This window comes from Micropterus dolomieu, linkage group LG21 (assembly GCF_021292245.1).
Source record: "Micropterus dolomieu isolate WLL.071019.BEF.003 ecotype Adirondacks linkage group LG21, ASM2129224v1, whole genome shotgun sequence".
Classification (NCBI taxonomy): domain Eukaryota; kingdom Metazoa; phylum Chordata; class Actinopteri; order Centrarchiformes; family Centrarchidae; genus Micropterus; species Micropterus dolomieu.
Genome location: NC_060170.1, coordinates 2,155,216 through 2,180,053, shown reverse-complemented (window position 1 = coordinate 2,180,053; position 24,838 = coordinate 2,155,216). Strand labels below are relative to the sequence as shown.

Sequence of the window (24,838 nt, the reverse complement as noted above, 5' to 3'; positions counted from 1 at the left end):
AGCAGTATGCACCATGCAGCACTTTAGTGCCTCTTATGTAACAAAAGAGCTCATAAAGACATAGCATTATTAGTATTATTAGTATTACTAGATTGTAAATGGACAGCAGCTTATGAATAACAACAAACAGGTAGATGCAGATGAAATGCAAATGTAAATGCTCCGTACTTGTATAGCGCCTTTCTAGTCTTTTCGACCACTCAAAGCGCTTTTACACTACATCTGCATTCACCAGTCATACACATTCATACACTGAGCCTAAGTGCTCAAACGGAAACTAACATTCACACTCATTCATACACTGGCGGAATAGCCGCCAGGGGCAAATCGGGGTTCAGTATCTTGCCCAAGGACACTTCGACACGCAACCGGGGGAGCCAGGGATCGAACCGCCAACCTTCCGAAAAAAAGAGGTGTTTTATACAGCAATATTACAGGGGGATTACTGTGGAATTGCTTTGTCCCCCACTCTAATGCACTTAATAAACTGGCAAAAAAACACAAGCACAACACAATGTACAAGGTAGACTAATTTATCATTTCACAACACAGTAACAACACATTTCACAACGTAGTTCCCTTTATGCAACTGACGAAACCAAGCTTTACACACAAAAAGCTCTTCCGTCCTGGGCCATGCACATTCCTGGCCAGTTTGTGATGTTTCCAGTCAAGATTCCTTTTATTGCTCCTCTGTATAAGGCAAGGCAAGTTTATTTGTATAGCACATTTCAACAACAAGGCAATTCAAAGTGATTTACATAAAACATAAAAGCAACATAGGGAAATAGAAAAAAAAACATATTAAAATATTATTTTTAAAAGGGTGAAACAGAGATAAAAACCATTACAGTGCAGTGTATGATATTGATCTACATTTGATTTAATTAAAGGCAGTGGTTCGGTCTTATTTAAAAGAACTCACAGTTTCAGCAGCTGCTTCTCCTCAGCTCCACTGATGTAGACAGGAGTGTGTGTCTGAAAATCAACAATCAGCTCCTTAGTTTTGCTGCCGTTAAGCATTTGGTTGTTCTCTGTGCACCACTCTGCAAGATTGTGGATTTCCTGATATGTTGTTTGAAATCTGGCCGATAATGATGGTGTCATCCACAAAATTCACAACAGAGTTCTCACCGGATGCAGTCATGGGTGTACAGCGTAAACAGGAAGGGGCTGAGCACACAGCCCTGGAGGAGGGCTCCTGTGTTGGACACTAGAGTGGAGGAGGCATGACCGCCAATCCGAACTGCCTGGGGTCTGTTTGTGAGGAAGTCCAATATCCAGTTGCAGAGTATGGTTAAGTTTGCTGATCAGTTTTATGGGGGAGATTGTGGTGAATATTGAGTTGAAATTCTAAAAAGCATTCTGATGTAGGTGCAGCTGTGTGTGAAGACTGAGTGGAGGGCAGTGGAGATGGCATCCTCTATGGATTTATTGATTCTAAAAGCAAACTGGTGTAGGCCCAGGTTGACTGGGATGTTGTTCTTTATGTGCTGGAGAACCACAGCACTTCATTATTATGGGGACAAGAGCCATCTAGACACTGCAGACTTTTTAGGCACAGGGGCAATGGTTGCTGTCTTGAAACAGGTTGGAACCCTGTCCTGTGACAGTAATATGTTGAAGATGACGGTAATAACAACGACTTCTTGATTAGCCCAAGTTTTTAGTACACGGCCAGGGTTGTTATCAGGCCCAGCAGCTTTACTCATCAGCTGGATTCTTCTCACATCTGCTGTGGATACTGACATTTGCCGGTCCTCTGGAGGTGGAGTAGGCTTTACAGCTGACTTTTTATTGAGGAGATCAAAGCAAGCATAACGGGACGGGAGATGCTGTGAGCAGTGATCATCTCAAGGTGCACTGCACTCAATCCTATCCCTGCACCTCCTTTTCCCACGTTGATGAGCGTATTTCTGTCATAAGCAATACATGTTTCATTAATAAAGGCAAAAAATAACAAAACAAAAATGTACAGATGTTTAATAGAACTGTTGGCCAGTGCATCTGCATGCACCAGACTGAGACCATCCTTTTCATCATCACACCAACTTCTTACCAACAATACCGACATTTCCAATACTTTCTCCCTTTTTTGCTAGTCAGACAGCTGGAAAAGCACAAGTGTAAAGGAGGTAGAGTGGATTGTGTACTAGTAAGAAGTTCAGTTATTTGATCCCCATGTCCTCCAGTCAGTGTCCTTGTGCAAGATACTGAACTAAATTACTAAATTCTGTTTGTGTGTGTATGAATGTTAGTCTCCTTCTGATGTGCAGTTGGTACAGTCAGGGATGGGCAGTATTTATTATAAAGGTATTTCAAATACGTTTTTGTAATTCTGTGTGGAATTCTTGTGTTGGCCCTGAGTCATGGTTCTGTTAAAGTTTCCATCCTGCTAAAATGGAGTTTTCCTTGACTGTGTCGCCAAGTCATTACTCTTGATGGAAATTGTTGGGTCTGTATTAATAATACTACAAAGAGTATAATATATAAAGTATAAGAAGAGTGCAGTGAAAAAGCTTTTATAGGCTGTGGCTCAGGACGTAGAGTTAATCGGAAGGTTGGCGGTTCAATCCCCGGCTCCCCCTGGTTGCATGTCAAAGTGTCCTTGGGCAAGATACAAAACCCCTGGCGGAACAAAGCCTGGCGGCTGTGTGAATGTTTCTGTTTGAGCACTTAGGCTCAGTGTATGAATGTGTATGACTGGTGAATGCAGATGTAGTGTAAAAGCGCTTGAGTGGTCAAAAAGACTAGAAAGGAGCTATACAAGTACGGAGCTTTTACATTTATTATGAATTGGCGCTATATATATTGAATTATATTGAATTGAATTAAAATACAAACTAGGATTTTGTACTTTGTATTTGATAGAGATGATGAAAATGGCTATATATTTTGTATCAAAGTGATGACGTAAAAAAAACACTGCCTCTGATTGGAGCCCACTCAGTAATTTGTCCAGACTTCATCCATCCATCCATCGTCAACCGCTTATTCTGCGTACAGGATTGGGGGGCTGGAGCAAATCCCAGCTGACATCAGGCGATAGGCAAGGTACACCCTGGACAGGTCGCCAGTCCATCGCAGGGCCACACATAGACAAACAACCGCTCACTCACACCTAAGGACAATTTAGGGTCACCAATCAACCTACTCCGCATGTCTTTGGATGGTGGGAGGAAGCCGGAGCACCCGGAGAGAACCCACGTAGACACGGGGAGAACATGCAAACTCCACACAGAAAGGCCGGGGCAACCGGGGTTTGAACCCACAACCTTCTTGCTGTGAGGTGATGGTGCTAACCACTGCACCGCCCATCAGCTTTCCATCAATTTTTAATTGCTACAATTCTTAATAGTTCCTGTTAAGTTTTGTTGTCCGTTTTAGTAGCGTAGCTAAGTTTTCGTTTGTTGTACATCAAAGAAACAATAATGAAGTGTTTCAGAGATGGTGTAACTTGTTAAATGCACTTATTGTCGTTAACAATGTTGTGCTGCAACACCATCAAACAGCAGGTCAACCCATCTACCACTCATGTTTGTTGTGGCTCACAACTTGTCGTCAAGTCTAAGTGTGGAATGGGTGCTGTTTTGTGGTTCGTGAGAATTGTTCCCAAATACATCTGCTATTAAACAAGATCGTGTGGGCACTATATTTGAAAATGAATGCCTCCAAGTCTTTCTCCCTCTTGCAGCTGTACTACATTTACATTACATTTACTCATTTGGCAGATGCTTTTATGTGACTTACATTTGAGGAACAACATACAAGCATCAACAGAGTATCAAATACAGAACGAGATCTACAATTGACAATATATATTAATAAAAGCAGCAATAAATACTAGTAAGCGCTAATGGCACATATCACATCAATGGGGTAAATACCTAGGGAAAGAAGTTAGTTTACAAAAAGTGCAATCAATACAAGATAATTGTAGGGGATAGAAGAAGAAGAGCACAGAAAGTGCATGTTAGATTTTAGGAGTTGGAGGTGTTATAAGAGGAAGTGTTCTCGGAAGAGAAGAGTTTTCAAGAGCTTCTTGAAGTTAGAGAGCTCTGCTCTGATGGTATGTGGTAGCTCGTTCCACCATCGTGGTGTCACAGATGCGAACAGCTGGGACTGGGATTGCTTTGTGTGAAGGGATGGCAGAGCCAGGCAGCATTCGTTGGAGGAGCATAGTGGCCGAGAAGGAAGCATTAGTGACTTGAATCTGATTCTGGAGGCCATGGGTAGCCAGTGGAGGTCACACAGCAATGGAGTGACATGCGTCCTTTTAGGCTGATCAAGACCCGCTAGGAGGGCATTGCAATAGTCGAGGCGAGAGGTAACCATGGCCTGTATAAGAAGCTGGGTGGCATATTGAGTGAGGTAGGCCCTGATTTTTCTGATGTTGTATAGAGCAAAGCGACACAACCGAGAGACAGCAGCAACATGGTCTGAAAAGGACAGCTGGTCATCAGTCATGACACCCAAGTTTCTCACCACCCTGGTTGTAGTGATGGTTGAGGATCCACAGGAGTGCTTTACCCGAAATGCCCATCGCTGATAGTGCTGATAGCAGGATCCTGTGATTGACTGTGTCAAAGGCAGCTGATAGGTCAAGCAGGATAAGAACCGAGGATTGGCCTGCAGCTTTACAGACAAAAGAGCCGTTTCAGTAGAGTGGCCACTCTTAAAACCAGACTGATATCGAACTAGGAGGTCATTCTGTGAGAGGAATTCTGAGACCTGTTTGAAGCCCGTTCGATAGTTTTGGATAAAAATGGCAGAAGAGAAACTGGCCGATAGTTCTCAACTTGAGTTGGGTCAAGTGAGGGCTTTTTAAGCAAGCGTGTAACCCGAGCCCTTTTGGAAGTGGTCAGGAAGGTTCCTGAAGCCAGGGAAGTATTTATCACATGAGTGATTGCCGGGACCACAGTAGGAGATATTACTTGGAGGAGATTCGTAGGAATCAGGTCCAGTGGGCATGTAGTGGGACGGCTATGGGTCAGGAGTTATGGGTCCGTGTTCCTCACAGATGACTTGGCTTCTCACCCTATCTCTAAGGGATACACCAGCCACCCTCCTGAGAAAAAAAACATTTCAGCCGCTTGTACCCGTATCTAGTTCTTTTGGTCATGACCCAGCCATCATGACCATAGGTGAGGGTAGGAACAAAAATTGACCAGTAGTTTGAGGGCTCTATTATAGTCTATAGATATATATTGTATATATATTATTGTCTATAGATATATCCACATTCTAAACTGCACTTATACAGAATGTATATACTTATGATATTCAATATACATATACCTATGCTATATGTACAGTTGTTAGTAGGTTATATTATGTGTCTATATTGGTAACTCGCTGTGTGTGTGTGTGTGTGTGTGTGTGTGTGTGTGCGTGTGTGTGTGTGAGAATAAACGCAACAGTCACAGTGATTATGGGTTCCAGGGTGGAAGGGTAATGAGATTAGAATGAAGAGCAGAGTGTAAAGCTCACTGGAGTTAGAGGCGGCGTGGGAGTACGAGGGCCCTTAAAGTAGTTTTAGAGCTCTTCTCTTCTCTGTAGTTTTGATACTTTCCCTGACAGTGAGCTGGGAACATTTTCATTACCGATTAATCTAACAATTATTTTCTAAATTGTTTGGCCTATCAAATGCGAGTAATAAAAATGTCTATCACATTATCCAGGGGCCCAAGCCGACATATTCGGATGTCTTGTTTTGTTGAACAACAGTCCAAAATCAAAAATTAGTAAGTTTAATGTCAGAAAAAATGAAAACCTGCAAAAATTTAATTTGAGATGCTGGAACCAGTGACTGCAATGTACTGGCGATCTGTCCAGGGTGTACCCTGTCTTTCGCCCGATGTCAGCTGGGATAGGCTCCAGCCCCCCCGCGACCCTGTACGCAGGATAAGCGGCTGACGATGGATGGATGGATGGATGGATGGATGGATGGATGGAACCAGTGAATTTTGAGCATTTCTACTTAAACAGTTAATTGTTTTACACACGGTAGCTCCGGTTTAATCTTGAGAAGACAGACACAAGGCAGAGCGAGAAAGACTTATTAGAAATTCATCACAGGAACTAAAGAGAGATTGTGAAATAAAGGATCTTCCTTATTGAACTTAAACAAAAGCTTTGGAGTTAAAGAATTAAATCAGGTTAGGTGCTTTATCACTTGTGTGATTCATTTTTTCCCTTATTGTATTTGCAGTGCTGAAAAGGACCAAGAAGAGTAAGGATGACCTCATCAATGCAGAGGAAGGCGAGGATCACTTCACCGACATCTCATCTGTTGGTGAGGATGATAATTTGAGGCATAGTATCTGCCATTATACTGCAAGTCTCCATACTCTTCAGCCTTTAAACTGTGTTAATATTGTACTGTATGTTGAAGGCAACACACAAACTGCTTGTTCGCACTGTGGGTAATTTGTAAATAAAAGCAAAGATTTAATGAATATATATAAACAAATAACATTTTGTATAAAAGAAATGGGTTTTTTTCTACTTTCTTGTCCTGCTGATCATCTGTTGATCCCTCTGATTTATATTTTCTAGTCCTGCTGTCAGGGTTTTTCCTGGCTCAAAATGAGTCGGAGGTGGTACTAATAATTTGCATGTGCTACCAACGTAAGCCTGATTTTCACCGCTTAGCTAGCTAATGTTAGGTTGCCGTGGCTCTTTTTTGTGCTCAGTGCTTGGAGGAGCTGCCAAAAATGAAACTGACTCACATATACCATCTTGCAAAAGCAAGAAACTCTTCCAAGCAGAGTAAAAGAGCCATAGTGACCCAACATTAGCTATGCTGTGAAAACATTGGTGTTACACTGAGTAACTAGCTAACATCGCAACACTTATCTGAGACACTGAGGTGATTATCAATGATCAAGAAAACTATATACAAAAACGAACGATAAATACTGTTAACATGTACAAAGGTAAGAGTTACTGTAGAGTTGACTGAAGGTTAACAGATGTGCAGTTGATAAAACGGATATCCGTCACTACATTCTGCAAGTAGAGAAAATTAGCTACTTTCACAATTTATGTTTCTCATTTTGAAATTAAATAGAAATAAGTAGTTTAGCCTTTTCCAGCCCTGTTTCATGGTCATTACTCAGAAACTACAACAAGTGGTTCCAGGTAACAAGTCACAGCATTAAACATATAATTTGTACAGTATTACCTTGAAGCAAAAGGGAATGTGATGATACATTTTAGCATTAAAATGTGCTAAAAACCAATTTTGACATCCAAGAACTACAATATAATAGTTTTGCCTTGTTACTATCTTTAAATATCTTTCTACATAAGTCCCTTTTGTTACTAGCCCCTTGTTACCCAGTTACACACATTTCAGTCAAATATTACCCAGATATATCCTTTGTTGATACCTTGCTATTACCTGGCTTCTACTTGGTTATTACCTAATTATTACTACTTTATTATCAAACTGTTATCTCACTATTAGCATGTACTGGCGTCGGCCCCAACCCTGCATGCAACGCTGGAAACCAGCAAGAGCATCTCCTTAACAGTATGCTCAAGATATTTGATCAGCACTGCCTAGTTTGATAGTTTAATCTGAGTTTTATGAGCCTAGTGCAGCGGACTGGATGGGCCTGCAAACTGGACGCACAACCACAACCTACAACCAATCAGAGCAGCGAGACGTGTGACTTTTCAAATCACTCCTCTTTCAGTCATCGCATCAAACCTGCTTCTTATTAAATAAAGAGTTGTGATTGGCCTGACCAGAGGGGGCAAGTGAAGCATGAGCTCGACAGATTTTCTGGTTCCCAGGGTAGTCAACCATGCTACAGTCAAACTCAACTAATAGCTGAGTCCCAAATTGCTGCCTGTCCCCTTTACTGGCTTGTTCTGGTTTTTATAGAAGTACCTCCTAAAGTCCATGGGTTGCCCGCTTTAGCTGCTTGTAAGCTGCTTAGATCGTCAATAAAAAAAAAATAAATGTTTAAACTTCTGTCAGTATGGACATGCATCACATCGTTAGATCGGTTAGATCCTCCACAAATCAATCGTTCAGTTCATTTTATGGAGACAAGAACCCCAAAGTCTAATTCACTCAGATTTACATGCATGGTAAACAAGAGAATTTAAAAAAGTGCCATCTTCCTAAGCGCTCTTTAAGTCCGTAATATATCAATTTCTTGATTATTAATATTGACCGATCAAAAGAATCAAAACATCTTTTCATAAAAATTAATCCTGTCCTGTGAATACTGTCATGTGAAGCCCATTGCTCACTGTCTGCTCATTTCTGCCACACGTTTCTCTGCATCCTGCTCCGTGTTGTTGGGTATGCTTATTTTCGTTAAATTGCAGCCTACAAAATTTGGAAGGGCAGGTGCTCAAAGTATAAAAAGGGCACATGGAACAAGGATTTAAATAGGACTCTTCTCATACTATTGACATAGAAATATATCGTTATGTATTCCTTGTTGACATACATATACAGATGCTTCTGTATCGATACATCAGCAAATGCTGTGACGCAAAAAGAAACAGGGAATACCCAACTCTAGCTTTAAAACACTGTGGGATGAACAGTTGCTGTTGAGCGGTTGCTATGGATGCGGCTGCTGCTGCTGTTGTGTTGTTGCTGATACTACTGGAGGTGATCTGGGACTACAGATATTAAAACAACTATAGGATATATATTAGCTGATTTAACAATTATGTGACTATAAAAAGATTGTTGAGTGTTTGGGACTAGCTAACAGTGACTGACCTGCTGTAATACTGCAGCCACTACCAAGGCTGACTGCTAGGGAGACTCTCACAGAGCTGCAGAGCTGCAGGTAGAGAAAATAAGATACCAGATTTTAAAAAAGTGTGGGAAATAATCTGAAAAGGAAAGGATTAATGGGGAAAAGGATGAGGGTGGCCATGGCAGGGGTAAGAGTGAGACAAACAAATCTATAGACAGAGGTGTGTGTGTGTGTCTGTCTGTGTTGCTTGCTTGTGTGTCTACAGTATGCAAAATTGTGATGATTTTATATATTGCATTGTGAATCTGAGATATATTTGGATTTTTATTGACTATATGTCTAATCATATATCTAAATAAATAAATTAGCATTAATCTTTTATAATATTCTTGACATCAAAGTAAAAAGTGAAGAAGAAATGGCCCTATTAGATTTCAGAAAAATGTCTGAAATGTTTAATAAAATATTATTTATTTTACAATGGCACTGACATTTTTATATGTATTTGCAGTTATTGAGTTTTTATTGTAGTTGAGCTGTTGTAAACACTACTGTTGCTGTCAAAATGTAAATATATTCAATACTGTTCTGAATTTAATGATTTTTTCTTTTTTTAAGGGCTGAAGTAGGCTATAAGTCAGAGGAATAGGCTTAGAATTTTACCAATGTTGTTATACTTATTTTAATGCACAAGGCTTTTATTAAGTTACTTTAATAATCCTAGTTCAAGTGCAAAGATTTAAGTCAAATTACTTAGAAAAGATCAGACCTCTCGACGTCCGTGAAACTTTTCTCCCCCAAACAGAACGAAGTAAACAGAGCACCTTTGTTTATAGTGTAGAAGTAACGTACGTGTCATCGTGTTAGCCGGCAGCTGATATTACTTCTACAGGCAGGCGACACAGCAATATACACAACAATTGTGCATGCTCTCTTTGCAACAATCCACAACAAGCACATTGCAGCAAACCCCTCTTAACAGCGGAATCGAAGGTGTCCAGTAGGCAGTGCTGCTGAATCACTAACGGTGTCTGAACGGGAGAGCTCGTCACGGATGAAGTCATCAGATGAAAGGTCATCAATTGGGTCATTTTATTTAACGAAGGAAATTTTGCGTATTAAAAATGGGCACTTTGGGCGGCAAAGGGCAAAAGGCCAGGTGCTCAAGCACCCATTGCACCCCCCTCTGCACATGTCTGGATCAAGTGATTGATTTGATAAGATTTTTATATTCGTCCTGGGTGAAACAGTGTGATAATAGCCTATTTTAGTTTTGTGTGAAAGGAATTAAATGGCCCGTCCTATATGGACCACTGTTGCAAATTCAGGCAGTGTCAATTCAGTGATTTTATCTAATAAAAGTCCGGGCTATTAATCAAGTTTTACTGTATGTGCCCAGAAAGTTCACCATTGAATAACTAGTGGCACCATGTTTAAAAGCTGCTGTATAAGAAGAGATCTGTGGCTTCAGGCCATCCACAGAGGGAAAGAGAGTAATTTACTTGTGTGCCAATTGTGCCTATAGATCAAAGCTAATCAGGAAAGAGTGATGGGGTAAAGTTTTTACTGTGAAAAAATATGACCCTACCATAAAACACATCGTTTTAGTTTGGTTTATCAGTCTGTCCACTTGAAAGACTTTAAAGTTAAAGCTGGGGTAGGCAATTTATTTCAGAAGTATTTGTTTGTTTAAATTCTTTACATCCCGACAGCAAATAAATGCTCTAACACAAAAATGAAAAAAATCTAGAATCTGAGGCAGCCGTAGGACTGTAATAAGCACGGACAAGAGGTGCTTAAACTGACTTGTTTTCTACTTCGCGGCTTGTAGCAAAAAGTTGCAATAAGCACAAATGGCTTCAAAATACAGACAGTTGTTCCTCTTCACCACAGCTATGTCATTAGTTTACATTAACGACAGATTGGACTGACTACCAAACCGGCACAATTACCCATCTTGACGACAGATCACAAATACATTATCTGGTGGCAGACTGAAAGGATCAACATATGTAACAACTGCAATGACATAACATAATTGTTTGCTTGACTGGCCATTAGAGTTGAGCTCCTAATATCTAAAAACTAATACGGTATTGTTATTTTATGCTATTAAATTGGCAAATACCTTAGAATTTGCATTTTCTGCAAGTCAAATTAGATCGGCTGATTTCACCCAAAAAGGGGAAGGGGCATGACACAAGGGTAAAAATTTGTGTATGGTACATTCTTTCATTATTTCCTTTTAAAACCAAATCGGAAAAAACAAAAAACCAAGTCGTTAAACAGAAAACAAAAAAACAGCCAATCGGTTTTTGTTTTTCTGTTTTAAAAACAAAACAGAAAAATATTGATTTTGATTTTTAATGTGTCCCATTAGTGAAGCTTTGTGTGTTGCACTTAATAAACCTGCAACAGACAGGCTACACTTGGGCGATGGCGGTGCCTGAAAAATATTTATTTTGGTGTTTCCCTTTAGTGTAGCTTTGTCTGTTACACTTAATAAACCTGCAGCAGACAGGCTACACTTGGACGAGGGCGGTGCCTGATTAAATGTAATTAAGTTGAGCTTGAACATCAACATAGGTGGGTTTTTAGTTAGAAAACCGGAGGCTCACCGTTCAGTTTGTAACTCACTGGCAACTGGGGAATGAACAGAAACGCCTCAGAAGTTGCCTAAGAATCCTCCGGTTTGTAAGATTTCTTCAGTATCAAATTAATTTAGTGATAGTTGTGAGTACATCCAATGGTACACAGCAAACATGAACTGTTATTAGTCAAATCAGCGAGCTGTATATTAACGAATCATACACGATTTAAAAGGTTCGGGTAATTTTTGTTCAGCCTCTCTACACTGTTTCGACCTGACCTTTATTTTCTTTGTGAGATAGAAGAATTTAGAAGGTTGGGCGGCCTCCAGCTACAGGAACACATGGATCAGGCTATGCATATAACAGGAGCATCGAACATCCAGCCAGTGCGCCAGTTCCATTGGCAACACAACGCATATTAGGTCTACCGGTTAGGGAGTGGGGCGCTGGAGTGTACAGGGCGAGGGAGAGGAGGTCACGGGAGAGGAGGTCGCGGGAGCTGCGGATGGGTCGGTGATTGGATGAAGCCCAATGCAGACCACAGCTGTTGCAAACAACAGGCGCACGTGTACAGCAGCCAGTTAGTTTTAAAAGCAGTAGGGATACAACACTGGTCAAAGATGGAACAAAACGCAGCTCCTTTGTTTTCAGTTATGGGTTTAAAACAGAAAAATAAAACAGATGTATGTTTTTTTGTTTACCGTTTTCTATTTTTCTGTTTTGGTTTTAAAACAGAAAAACCAAAAAACTACTTGGTTTTTTGTTTTTTTCCGATTTGGTTTTGAAACGAAATAATGAAAGAACAAACAATAAATGGATTCTCATTCTCATCTATGGAATTTTGTGAATTTAATCAACCTGAGAACTATTTTATAATCTATTTTATAATTTTTATAATTTCACCAGCATGTCAACAACCCCAACTGGGGAACCAATACCCTGGACCTTGTTTACACAAATATTTCTCCCCAGCCCCAATTTTGGTCAATCAAACCTGTACTTTACTTCCAGCTAATTAAAAGGGTCAAGCCATCACAAAAAACAGTTTAAATGTGGACAGATGAGGCTACAACAGCTGTACAGGACTACTACTAACCCACTAAGCTGAAATCAACTCTTTATTCACCTCTACTTTTCCATATTTAACAAATATGGATAAATAAAATTAAGTAAAATCCTTTTTCAGTCCCTTTTCCTCAACAAAATAAATTTCTTAACAGAAAAATTGTGCTAATTCGTTTGTGATTCAAGTTAATTAAATCAAGCATTTATTAAACAGTTGTTATATTGTTATTGAGGAAAATTAAATCACTATAATTATCATTATTGTTTTATTGCCCAGCCCTACCTAACACAATGCAATATTGTTTTTTTGGGTGACTCTTCTCTTCCATATTTGACCTGTGTATTCAAAAGTCTCCAAAAGTATTGTGCCATACGCTTATGTTCGTACATTGCAACCTATTTAATATGTATTTTTTTATAGAAGTGGAGACGCATTACTCGGTCTAGCTCTCTCACCCAAATGAGGGAGTGGTACCACAACACGTAGCTTTAATGTCGTGAGCTGTATGCAGCTGACATAACGTTAATGTAACTTAGCTTACACATTAGCTACTAGCTTTATGTGGCCTGTCTCATCATTGTTTAACAGAAGCAAAAATGTAACTTATGAGCAAATTCTCACCACAAACCCTGTCCTCAGTCTCACAAAGTTAACACTGCATTAGCTAACTTAACATATCGAGGGAAGTATCATTAAATAAATTAGCTAGCTTCTGCACCTAGCTAGGTTGGAAATGGCTGGTAAGCAACTGAAACTAGTGCCCTTAAACATACAGTATATACTTAGGTAATCTTGCTAGCTTTGCTAATGTCAAATACCCATAGCTTACCTTTATTTATGCTTTTTTTATAATTGGCAGCATCTCTTAAGGTTTCACTGCATAATTTACTGATTGCTTTTTGTTTTCTTCTGCACATTGTTTTACGGATTAATTCTTTATGGTTAGGTAGCCAAATGGTATTAGAAAGATTTTGCTGACAAATCCTACCACTCCCAGACAGCAACAGCTTCTATAGATTTATTTAATCGATTTATTGATGCGTCGTTGAAGAAGTACTTTTGCGTTCTTTTGCTTGGTGGACACCCCTCCCCCTCTTTTATCTTGAAATAATCCAATACTTTGGACACTTTCTTCTTTGTCCCTCGTTATTTTCTCCCTCCTCCTCCACTTTGCAAACAGCAGCTTCACAATCATGTTGTGTTCACAAAGCGTAAGCGTCGATGCATTTTAGTACTCGATTTAATTGATTTAATGAATGAATTCTTTCATACCGAAAGGGTAACAACACATTTTAATTAGCTTACAATGGATCACGTCATTGATTGCATTTGAGGCAGTATGTTTTATATCCAATCAAAGTTACAATGTTGACAAATAAATCACACAATGCACAGACAGTTTATTGATATCCTCATAGTTGTGGTTTTGACTGGTCCAAAATGGTCTGGAGTACTACAACACTACTTTACAGAGCAAGAAACACTGCCTTTCAGTCAGGTAACAAAGAAGCATAGAACACCACCAAAGCAAGACTGAAAGGAGGTGAAACAGAGATATCATGACAGACTGGAGAGAGACCTCAACACTAACAGCACCAAAGATACAGTATGTGGCAAGTGATCCAGACCATCATGGGCTGCATAAGTAGGAGCGCCATGTGTGAAGCCACATTGCCAGATGAGCTTAACACATTTTATGCTCGCTTCTATCTCCTCAACAAAGAGTCAGCTGTCTACTCCGCCCCCAAGAATCCTGCTGAGAGTAAATATGAATAAAGCTGCTGGGCCTTAAATATCCCTGGCAGTGTACTAAAAACCTGTGCCAGCCAACTAGTTGATGTCATTACTGATATAATTTACATCTCACTGTCACAGGGGATTGCTCCCACGTGCAAACCACCACTGTCCCTTTACAAAAAGGTCTGCAGTAACTAATCTACCTACTGCCCCATGGCACACTGATGTGAGTGATGAAGTGCTTTGAGAAACTGGTTCTCCAGCACATAAAGAATAACATCTCAGCTAGCTTGAACCAAACCAGTTTGCATACAGAACCAATACATGCACAGAAGACGTCATCTCCACTGCCCTCCACTCAGTCTTTACACAACTTGAGTAAAACAACACCTACATTAGAATGCTGTTTGATGATTTCAGCTCAGCATTGAACACAATCTCCCCCATGAAACTGAGCACTGTGGGCTTGAGTACTACACTCTGTAAATGGATAGTGGACTTCCTGACAAACAGACCCCAGACAGTTTGGCTTGGCGGTAAAACCTCCTCCACTCTAGGGAACTGGAGCCCCAAAGCTGTGCTGGAGAGTGACAAGTACATTGTTCTGCAGTGAAATAATTAAATCTTTGGTTGAAAAGTTACTACTCTCAAACATAGTCTTGATATGGTAAGACCACATCAGTTTTAGACTTGGTAACTTTATTGCCTTTTTGTATGTTTTGTTCCAACTGCCCCCCCAGGATCACCGTTCACCCGGGCCAGCATGAAGAGCAAGAACGAGAGCTCATCGTACTTTAGGAGGAAAGAGAAGAGGATTCGCTTCACCATTCGCCATCTGGTCAAGTCCCAAAGCTTCTACTGGACTGTGTTGTGTCTGGTTGGCCTTAACACATTGTGTGTGGCCATAGTACACTACGACCAGCCTGAGTGGCTCACCTATGCGCTATGTGAGTACCAGCTGTTGTATATAGAGAGATTAATTGTCATTACATTTGACCATTTATACATACATTAAAATATTCAGAAATAAATATTCTATTGCACCCAAAGTCTTTAACCACTGAAATGGTTTTTACTGCATAGATAATTTGAAGTTGAATTCATAATCAATAAAACACACTCTTGCTTAATTTAAAACAGTCATGGGTTTTTTCATTACAGCCTTACTTGGTCTAGCATGACCAGTAGCTTGTGGTGGCTCATTTTAGTAAACTTCAAATAAAGATTGCTGTATTACTGACATTAGTGAGTCAGTTTGATGCCTCCTGTCTACTGGTGCTACTGTTACAAAACGTTTTAGCATTTATCATTTTCCTAAAATGATCTAAAAAAAAATGATCCCACTCTGTGACCACAGTGGCTACTGTTCAGCAAAAGTTACATAGTCTTCCTTTAAAGTTGAAAGCTCAAATACTGTGCTTCCATCACAAATCTTGATCAACACAATAACCACTATTTTAGGAGCATTGCATTATAACATGCATTACTACCAACTTTAGTTTCAATAATATCATTTTAGCATGGTGCTATGGAACAGTAGTAGGAGACAAAGGAGACTAGCTAATTAGAGGGCATAAGTCACATTACTAACTAGACATGGTAAATTGGGACAGTTTTACAGTATTATCACAACAGAATAACAGTGAATAAAATATACATATTTATAGAGTTAGTCAATGGTTCCAATAAGCTGAGTCAAATGGAACCTCTGATCATGTGTTTAGAACCTGCATTTCCTTTGTTTAAATTACATTTAAAAACGTGAATTCAGAATGTGAATGAAGAATCATGCAGTGTAGCCCACGTATACAGGGTAACCTCGAGTTAACCACAAAGATAACCTCCTCAGAGCGAGCAGTTTAGAGATGCATTGTAAATTACCATGGCAGCACACCTTTCGTAGTACGGGTTAATCGGGAAGTTACACCTGACATCACAAAGTTACTTCTAAAGTTACCTAGATAAGCCAGTTACCTCGCTTCGTAGTACAGGCCACAGGTGTCCCCACCATACTACCAGTCATCCAACACAATTAATACCTATATCATCATCAGAAACAGGTAACTAATTCCAGTTTTTGGCAGTACAAAATGTAAAAGAGTAGATACCCAGGTTGATATTAAGCCATGTTTAACTTGTTAATATTAAACCATAGCAAGCGAAAGTCGACAGCACTAGCTCTAGTCTGGCATGACTTCTCCCAACCCTACAAAGGTGGTGCTGGAGGGTTGAGGTCCCAAAGCACTGGATCAAACACCTGCAGCTGTCCATCATACAAGTTTTTCTTTTGACTAACCTGTGCATATCCTAAGTAACTTTTAACATAATCTTGCTTGCATACTGATATTACATGTATCTGCTTTCTTTGTAACTGCTACTCTAATTCCTGATAATTTTCTACTCTGCTCAGGCAGATAACAATACTGTGGTGTCCCGCTTTACATCTAAATAGTGACAGAGAAAACTGAAAACGCACAAGAAGATATAGAAGAAGAAGATATACTTTACAAGTGCAATTGTACATTTCAAACACACAAACACATATGTGAGCAAACATTTCAAATACTCTGTCATGGGGAGAATACAGCAGTTATTTCTTCAAACAACAGACTATTTTTGTGTCTTATTTGCTTTGGGTGCAGCTGAACAGGCAACTGTTACCCAGCTCTATTGAATTGTGGAAATTAGCAGGACCCAACCAGGGAGACTGATCTTTGTGTTTTCATATTGTCACTGGACAGACCTGGCAGAGTTTGTATTCCTAGGCCTGTTTCTGGCAGAGATGTCCATGAAAATGTATGGCCTCGGACCCCAGAACTACTTCCACTCCTCTTTCAACTGTTTTGACTTTGGGGTGAGTCGTCCTGCTCTTCTGGGAGTTCAATCAATCCACAGTGGTTTTTGGAGTGTGGGCATGAGTAGAGTAATCCAAATGATTGAGGAATGTCGCTTTAGAACAAATGTGTTTAATTATTGTCAGAATAGCAAAAAGTTATTGCATTGATATAATTATTGCTTAATGAAGATCTGGAAATGGAGGCCTTCTGCACTGATCCGACTGTGTTCACAGGTGATTATTGGCAGTATTTTTGAGGTGATCTGGGCTGCCATCAAACCCGGGGCCTCATTTGGGATCAGTGTCCTGCGGGCTCTGAGACTTCTCAGGATCTTCAAAGTCACCAAGTGAGTCATCAGAATAATTCTGTTCTGTTCTGTCTGTGTGCTTGGGAATACTGGTTATGTCATAATATTTATGTATATATTCATCTGTCTAGGTACTGGAACTCTTTGAGGAACCTGGTGGTGTCCCTGCTCAACTCCATGAAGTCTATCATCAGCCTGTTGTTCCTCCTCTTCCTCTTCATCGTGGTCTTTGCTCTGCTGGGCATGCAACTATTTGGTGGCCAGTGAGTACTTTGATTTCAGCCTGCTTCTGCTCGCTGTGAAGAAATAAACCGCTATTGATAAGATCAGTGGCTCCCAAGGTGGGGTGTGTGATCACCTAGAGTACCAGTGAATTTAGCTTTGAACTGGACTGACAAAATTTCAATGAAAAATTGCACACTTTCCTCAAGAGTTATAACTCAGTCCATGACAAACCCCAGCAGCCTTGCTTTTCCTCTATTTTTTCGTGTTCTCTGATAGTATATATTGGTTTAAAAACACTGGATCACAAACTTTGTTCACTGTGTTTTCATGAGGCCATCATTTGGCATTCATTTGATAAGGAAAATGACAAAATCAGTGAAAATGAGACTTTAGTTTTCTTTGACATTAACATGGTTACTGTGTCCCTGGAACACAGACACTCTCTTCTTTCCAGTCATATACAGAATTGAAAAACTGTAGACATACTGTACAGACAAAAACAATTTAAATAGCTTTGATTTTAAAAAAGATTTGATTTTAACATTGATTGGTTGACTGATGATTCGGATTATATAAAGGCTGTTTCTTTCAGCCTTATTTATCTCATTTAATCAGTGAACCCATTAGGCTTAATTTGAAGAACCTAAGATCTACTCTAGTTGATTTAATGTTTTCTAATAGGAGTGATTGTCACGGGTTAGGCTGAGTGCAAACTGAGGTGTGGACCCAAATGCAGACAATACGAGAGGTGGTGCAGTTCAGAAAATATTTATTAACTCAAAACTTAACTTAAACAGGCTTCCACGGGAGCTTGAGGCAAAAGTCCAAAAAAAGGTAATTCCAACAGAAACATAATCCACAGTCAAAATCCAAAAACAAGGAACAAAGTACTATCCAAAGGTAAGATCCAAAAACATAGAGAACAGAGCACGGGAGAACACTCAACCAAGACACAAGGATGTGTGGCTGAGCAGGAGGAGGCCGGCGTCGAAGGCGAATCCTCTCTGGGAGCCGAGCAGGATGCCGACGGCGACGGTGAAACCTCCCCGGAGGTCTCAGCAGAGTTCGCAGGTGATGGCGGGGACCCACCAGAGGCCGAGGAAGGTGAGACCTCTCTGGAAGTCGGGCAGGAGGCCAGCGTAGGAGGCAGAACCCCTCTGGAGGCCGGCGACGAAGGCGGGATCTCTCAGGAGGACGGCGACGAAGGCGGAACCCCTCTGGTGCTAGCAGGCCGGGGATCAGGAGGGACAGACTGAGGGTTAGCAGCTGTAGTGGGTCAGCGAAAAGGCAGGGGGCTAGCCGCTGGAGCGCTAGCAGGCCAGAGTTTAGGAGAACATACAGGATCAGGTGTGAGCCAAAGGCTAGACAGCCTATATATACCAATAAACTACAACTAACAGGGAAAACAGACTGAACTAAGATTAAAAGGAACACAGAGCAAACATGGACAAAATAATACAGAAGTACGCAGACCAGGAGTAGACTGAACTCTGATGACCAGCTGTCCTTTTCAGACCATGTTGCTGCTGTCTTTCGGTCATGCCGCTTTGCTTTATACAACATAAGGAAAATCAGGCCCTACCTCACCCAGTATGCCGCCCAGCTTCTGGTACAGGCCATGGTTATCTCTCGCCTCGACTACTGCAATGCCCTCCTAGCAGGTCTGCCAGCTTGTGTGGTGAAACCCTTACAAATGGTTCAGAACGCAGGTTTTTGATCAGCCCAAAAGGACTCATGTCACTCCATTACTCAGTGACCTCCACTGGCTCCCCGTGGCCTCCAGAATCATATTAAAGTCACTAATGCTTGCATACAGAGTGACTACTGGGTCTCCACCCATCTACCTAAACTCCATAATACAAACTCACGTTCCTTCTCAGACAATACGCTCCTCCAACGAACGCCACCTGGCTCTGCCATTCCTTCACACAAAGCAATCCCAGTCCCGGCTGTTCTCATCTGTAACACCACAATGGTGGAACGAGCTACCACACGCCATCAGAGCAGGGGCGTCCCTTTCTAACTTCAAGAAGCTCTTGAAAACTCATCTCTTCCGAGAACACTTCCTCTTATAACACCTCTAACTCCTAACCTCTTCTATCCCCTTTCAATTATTTGTTAACTCTTACTTCCTTCCCTAGGTATTTACCCCATTGATGTGATATGAACTATGAGCTCTTACTAGTATTTATTGCTGCTCTTAATAGTATGTATTGTCAGTTGTAGATCTGTATTTGATGCTCAGTTGATGCTTGTATGCTGTTCCTGAAATGTAAGTTGCTTTGGTAAACATGCGAATGAAAAGACTAAACTTAGCTACAAAACCCTAAGCGTGACAAGATCAAATAGAGCTATAGAAACACAGAATCCAAAACCAAACCCATGAAAACAGATACAAAGTAAACTAGAACATGTGAATAAATAAAATAATAAAACAAGGCTACACAGAGAAACACAGAACCAAAACCAGACTTAAACAGGAAATTATGAACACAAACCACACTCCTAACAGTGATAATCATTGACATCATATATTATAATATGTATATAATATTATAATTATGATTATTATTACTTTTAGAATTAATAATATAGTTTAACTTGGGTTAAACAGGGCACCACTCTTAAAGAAGAGAAAATTAATAGCCAATTACCTAATTTAGTCTCTCAAAATTTACTAAACTGTCAATTATAAAAAAAACATAACACAATCTTTTCTGTTCCGTTCTATCCAGTCAGAAGCTGCAAAACACTAATAGCGTGTGAAAAGAAATCAATCAGAGGGTAACAGTTGGTAAAGAAGATCAGTCCAATTTATAGTACAAAAATGTGTGCCTCTATTGAAGACCAATGTGCAGTTTGCTATTTTGAAGCATGGTAGCTTGTAGTCTTTAATCTCACACTTTGCTTGTGAAACATTTTTCCGGTTTGCCAGTATCTATTTTTAGAGGCATATGCGAGTGAAATCGTCGAACTGTGCAGCCCTGTGTGGGTATGGATAATGTACAGTCTGCAGAGCACACAGTGATAAGAGTGACACGCACACACACTTGTTTAATTAAATTGCATCCTTTTTGCAGTTATGCAATCGCACAGGGTGACATTGCCATTGTAACTGGGATTAGATTAATCGTGCAACCTTACTTAGAATAGTATATCAGTCCTGCAGTGCTGTATCCCAGATTTAGTGTTAATAATTACTAAAAAATTCATATTGGAGGACCTTTATAGTCCAAGTTTTTGTTGAGAACATTGAGTTCGAATTGTGTGAGAAATTTCAAGTCAATCGGAAGTAACCAAAATTGCATTAATTACAGAGCTACCTTCTGGCTTCTTGTGTTCTTATCACTGGAGGTTGGCTGGCTCAGCTCGGAAACTTCACGAGTATCGGGCCCTTTGCAAAGGAGTTCAGACATGTCAAGTTTGGTACATGTAGTTTAGTTAGTATAGTTTAGTTACAACAGCATCTTGTTTGTTTGTCTTTTGTTTAGAAATACAGCAGAAATACAAGCTCTCTTTGAACAGAGAGAGAGAGAGAGAGAGAGAGAGAGAGAGAGATTATTAAATATCAATTACCCTTTTAATTCTTAACATTAAAAAAAGGTGACACACTGAGATTTCAGGCACTACAAACTGAAGAACTGAAACCCCAGAAGTGTCCCTTCTGCAAGCTGGTACTGAGAGTTATTGATCAAATAAACACACACAATTGTTCAACCTCAGACCAGCACTTCTTTCCAACCATTCATCGGGGTAAAAGCAGATTATTAAGTTTACAAAAGATGTCAGAGATACAAAGCATAGACAGATCCTGATCAAAAACAGACTCCGTGAGTCTAGCCATAGAATAAGGACGACACATCACTGAATTTGACATACAAAGTTACATGAACACATACAGTACATGTGGACGGTTTTGTTGTTATATACTGTATTTTATCTATAGTATTTATAATATTACTATGTATATTACTATTTGTGTTTTTTAGTAGTACTATTTGAATATTGTCCAAATATTTGATCTGTTTGTACTTGGACGCTTTGGCAAAATTGTTTTCAAAACGTTCATGCTAATAATGCCATTAAATCGCAGTAGGAGATGCAGCACAATGATGTCTTAAAGAGATGGTATTATGCTTTTTGGCTTTTTCCTGTGTTTGAACTGTGCATGTGAACTCCCAACAAAGATCATGTAGAGGCAAGATGTATCACTCCATAGCTAAAACGAAGCAACACACAGGGTGAAAAGAGGAGCTGCAGCAATGTGCAGTATGACAAACCTTAGCTTGCTTGGAAAGGGAGGGGTGAGCGGTGACTGATGGTGCATTCATGTGATGTCGGAATAATCAGAAACTTTTTTTTCCTCCTTTAGTCTTTATTGCAAAAAGAGAAATTAAGTGTACATGGGACATAAAGAAGTATACAGTACTTTGATTCGTGCAAAATCACGTATTACATATACATATTTTGCAAACATTTCATTTGTAATATGGTTGTAACGGTTAGTTTGCTGTGCATGTAGAGTGAACTAGATGTCTGCGTGTTGGTTATATGCTCTGATAATGCTAGTCCAATTTTTGTAGTAGTGTCCGTGTCGATTCCACATTCCGACTTAAGAGCACATGAACACACAGTGAAGCCAGAAGAACGACTTCACTGTGTGAGTTGTGAACTAGGGAAATGGGACCATCCGAGGATAACGTGAATGCACCATGAACCGCTGGTTGCAATTCGCAACCTTCACCACTAGATGCCACTAAAACTTACACACTGAACCTTTAAATGAAATTTGAGGCATTTACTCTCCTCTTTATCTTGTTTTTATTTTCTAATTCACTCTTTTTAATTGTATTTAAATGTCCTTTTTATGTAAGCAATTGTATGTTGCTTTTAGGTTTTGTGTAAAGCGCTTTGAATTGCTTTGTTGCCAAGACTCTTGAAAAGATCTGAGAATGTGGAGTTGAGTTACCACAATTACTTTTTCATCAAACAACATCAAAACATCAAACCAGTAGGGCACACTGTACTTAAGTTGTAAAACACAGAATTCATAAAAATGTGGGAAAAAATTTAACTGATTTCAAAGAGCCTAAAGAGCCCCCTGGCTACAACAGAGCACACTCAATACGGTTCTTCCCATTGAAAAGTCCTTGAAAATATTTTTCAGGTTCCTGAAATATCCCCATCCGGGTTTTCCTCTCTGCTTTCTGTGGTTGTCTTTTAATGAGAAAAGCTGTCATGGAGTTTTGGAAGGCACAAGACAAATTCTGCTGCCATTCCAACCTCCTATCTACATCTCTCACATTGGGATGAGATGTAATTTGGTCCCAGTATACAGGTGGACTGACTGTGTTGTTGCTTTGAAGCTTGATTACATTCAAAGAATTTTTTCTCTGCAGATTTAATTTTGAAGACGAAACGCCGACAACCAATTTTGACACATTCCCAGCAGCAATTCTCACCGTCTTCCAGGTAAAGATCAATTCCATCATGCTTTATTTTGTGATCTGCTTATACCACTGAGCTAGCCTAAAAAAACAGCCTGTCTCTCCCCTGCAGATCCTAACTGGGGAGGACTGGAATGCAGTGATGTACCATGGGATCGAATCACAGGGGGGTGTTCATGGGGGAATGTTCTCCTCCATTTATTTCATCGTCCTCACTCTCTTTGGAAACTGTATCCTTTTGGATTGATCCGAATCGATTCAACTTTGTGGCTATCAGGCGGCACTGTAAAAGAATGTACCACTTATTTAAAGAACAGCTGCAGTTGTAAATATTGATTCTGTGTTTATCAATCATTTGATCTTTTCCTGAAACCACAAATAACAAGACACGCTCCTCAACGTGTTCTTGGCGATTGCTGTTGATAACCTCGCAAATGCCCAAGAGCTCACTAAGGTACATAGCAATTTACAAAGTAGCACAATCTTACCCACAGAATTCAGGAATTAAAGTGTTTGACCTTAAATCAAATCCCACATGACCTTGGCCTTTTATCCCCCTATTTGACAAGACAGTGAATTTTCACACGACCAATCACACACTCCTTTCATCATTACGATGTATGCAGCATGTCAATAATTGCACACAATAAGTGCTATTAGTCCCCACCCTGGTGGAGCACCAAAAATAGTTCAACCGTGTTAGCTCTGTTAAGTGTGTACACATTAGATGAAATCTCCTGGTTGCTCAAATCTACTGGGCATTCTGTATTGATGATTTTGCTATCAGTGTGGATAAAAGAACCAACTTCTCCATAGATAATTCTCATCTTGAAAGGACTTACTGTAGGGCTGTCCCCAACTAAGGATTTACATAGTCAAATCAGAATTGTCAAGTCTTGCCTATAGTCGACTGATGGTCAAATCACATGTGTGTCTGTGTGGCAGCGATTGCACGCTGCAGGGGGGTTACCTATGGTAGCTCCGTTTTTATCTTGAGAAGCTGCAGACCTGCAGTGTCTGTTTATTAGTCAGTGTAACTTTCACTGTACATTAATATAATATTTTTTTGTGTGGTTCATCAATGGTGATAAATGATCCGAACGTCCCGCGAGGTGCGGACAAATCGGCACAACACCCTCGCCACTTCCACTCCGACACGGAGTGAACTCTGGTGGGAGTCACCCTCACAGCCAAATCGAGCTCCCTTAATTAACGCAGAGGGTGTAAAACTGCAGCCAACTTTCGGATGAACTTCCCTCTTTCCCTCTCACTAGCGGAACTAGGATCTGACGCAACAGTATGTCGGTATGATTTCCAAACAGCATCTGGCAGGAGCAGCAACAGCGGCTGTAATCCACCAGATGTTGGAAAATGAAAAACTGCAATCCATGAGACGATGAAGATGTCTTGAGGCGCCTTTTGGCGTTGATATGACAGCGAAAGGTAGGCTAGTGTCTTTTTTTTTCTTAATTTTTCAAATGCATTAGCCTATATAAGGGTTATATAGTAGGCTGTATGATTTTTGTGTTTTTGAGTCATCTTAGTTATCAGAAGCTCTGTCAGTCTTGCGAGCCAAGATCTCGAGTGTAGCATTTCAGGCCACAGTCAGTTCTAAATACATGGCAGCTATTAGTTATCTTTTAGTGACCTTTGATAAATACATCCCATAGCGCATTATGTTGGCTTATTCAATAAATGTCAAAGTAAGTAGGCTGCCTTTAAAGGCATTTTTCCATTGCAAATGCACTAGTCTACACCACTTGTCATGGGTGACAATTAGAGGTTGCTTGGAGTAATTTCTCTATTGTGTAAAATATCTTTCACCATGATGGCTAAGACCACGATAATATTGTTGAAGGATGTTAGAGCAGCAAATTTGAAAGGATTATGCATATC

General features: G+C 40.1%; 1 protein-coding gene across 1 annotated transcript in view; it reads left to right on the top strand.

The window, feature by feature from the left end:
• The window catches only part of LOC123959780 (voltage-dependent N-type calcium channel subunit alpha-1B-like), a 69,804-nt gene that overhangs the window by 22,006 nt on the left and 22,960 nt on the right, over nucleotides 1-24,838 (top strand). Inside the window, exons 5-12 of the mRNA XM_046034060.1 lie at nucleotides 6,212-6,295; nucleotides 14,867-15,073; nucleotides 16,868-16,980; nucleotides 17,197-17,309; nucleotides 17,402-17,533; nucleotides 22,895-22,967; nucleotides 23,055-23,172; nucleotides 23,329-23,396. Coding sequence (XP_045890016.1) covers nucleotides 6,212-6,295; nucleotides 14,867-15,073; nucleotides 16,868-16,980; nucleotides 17,197-17,309; nucleotides 17,402-17,533; nucleotides 22,895-22,967; nucleotides 23,055-23,172; nucleotides 23,329-23,396 — 908 coding nt within the window. The remainder of the gene's footprint in view (nucleotides 1-6,211; nucleotides 6,296-14,866; nucleotides 15,074-16,867; nucleotides 16,981-17,196; nucleotides 17,310-17,401; nucleotides 17,534-22,894; nucleotides 22,968-23,054; nucleotides 23,173-23,328; nucleotides 23,397-24,838) is intronic.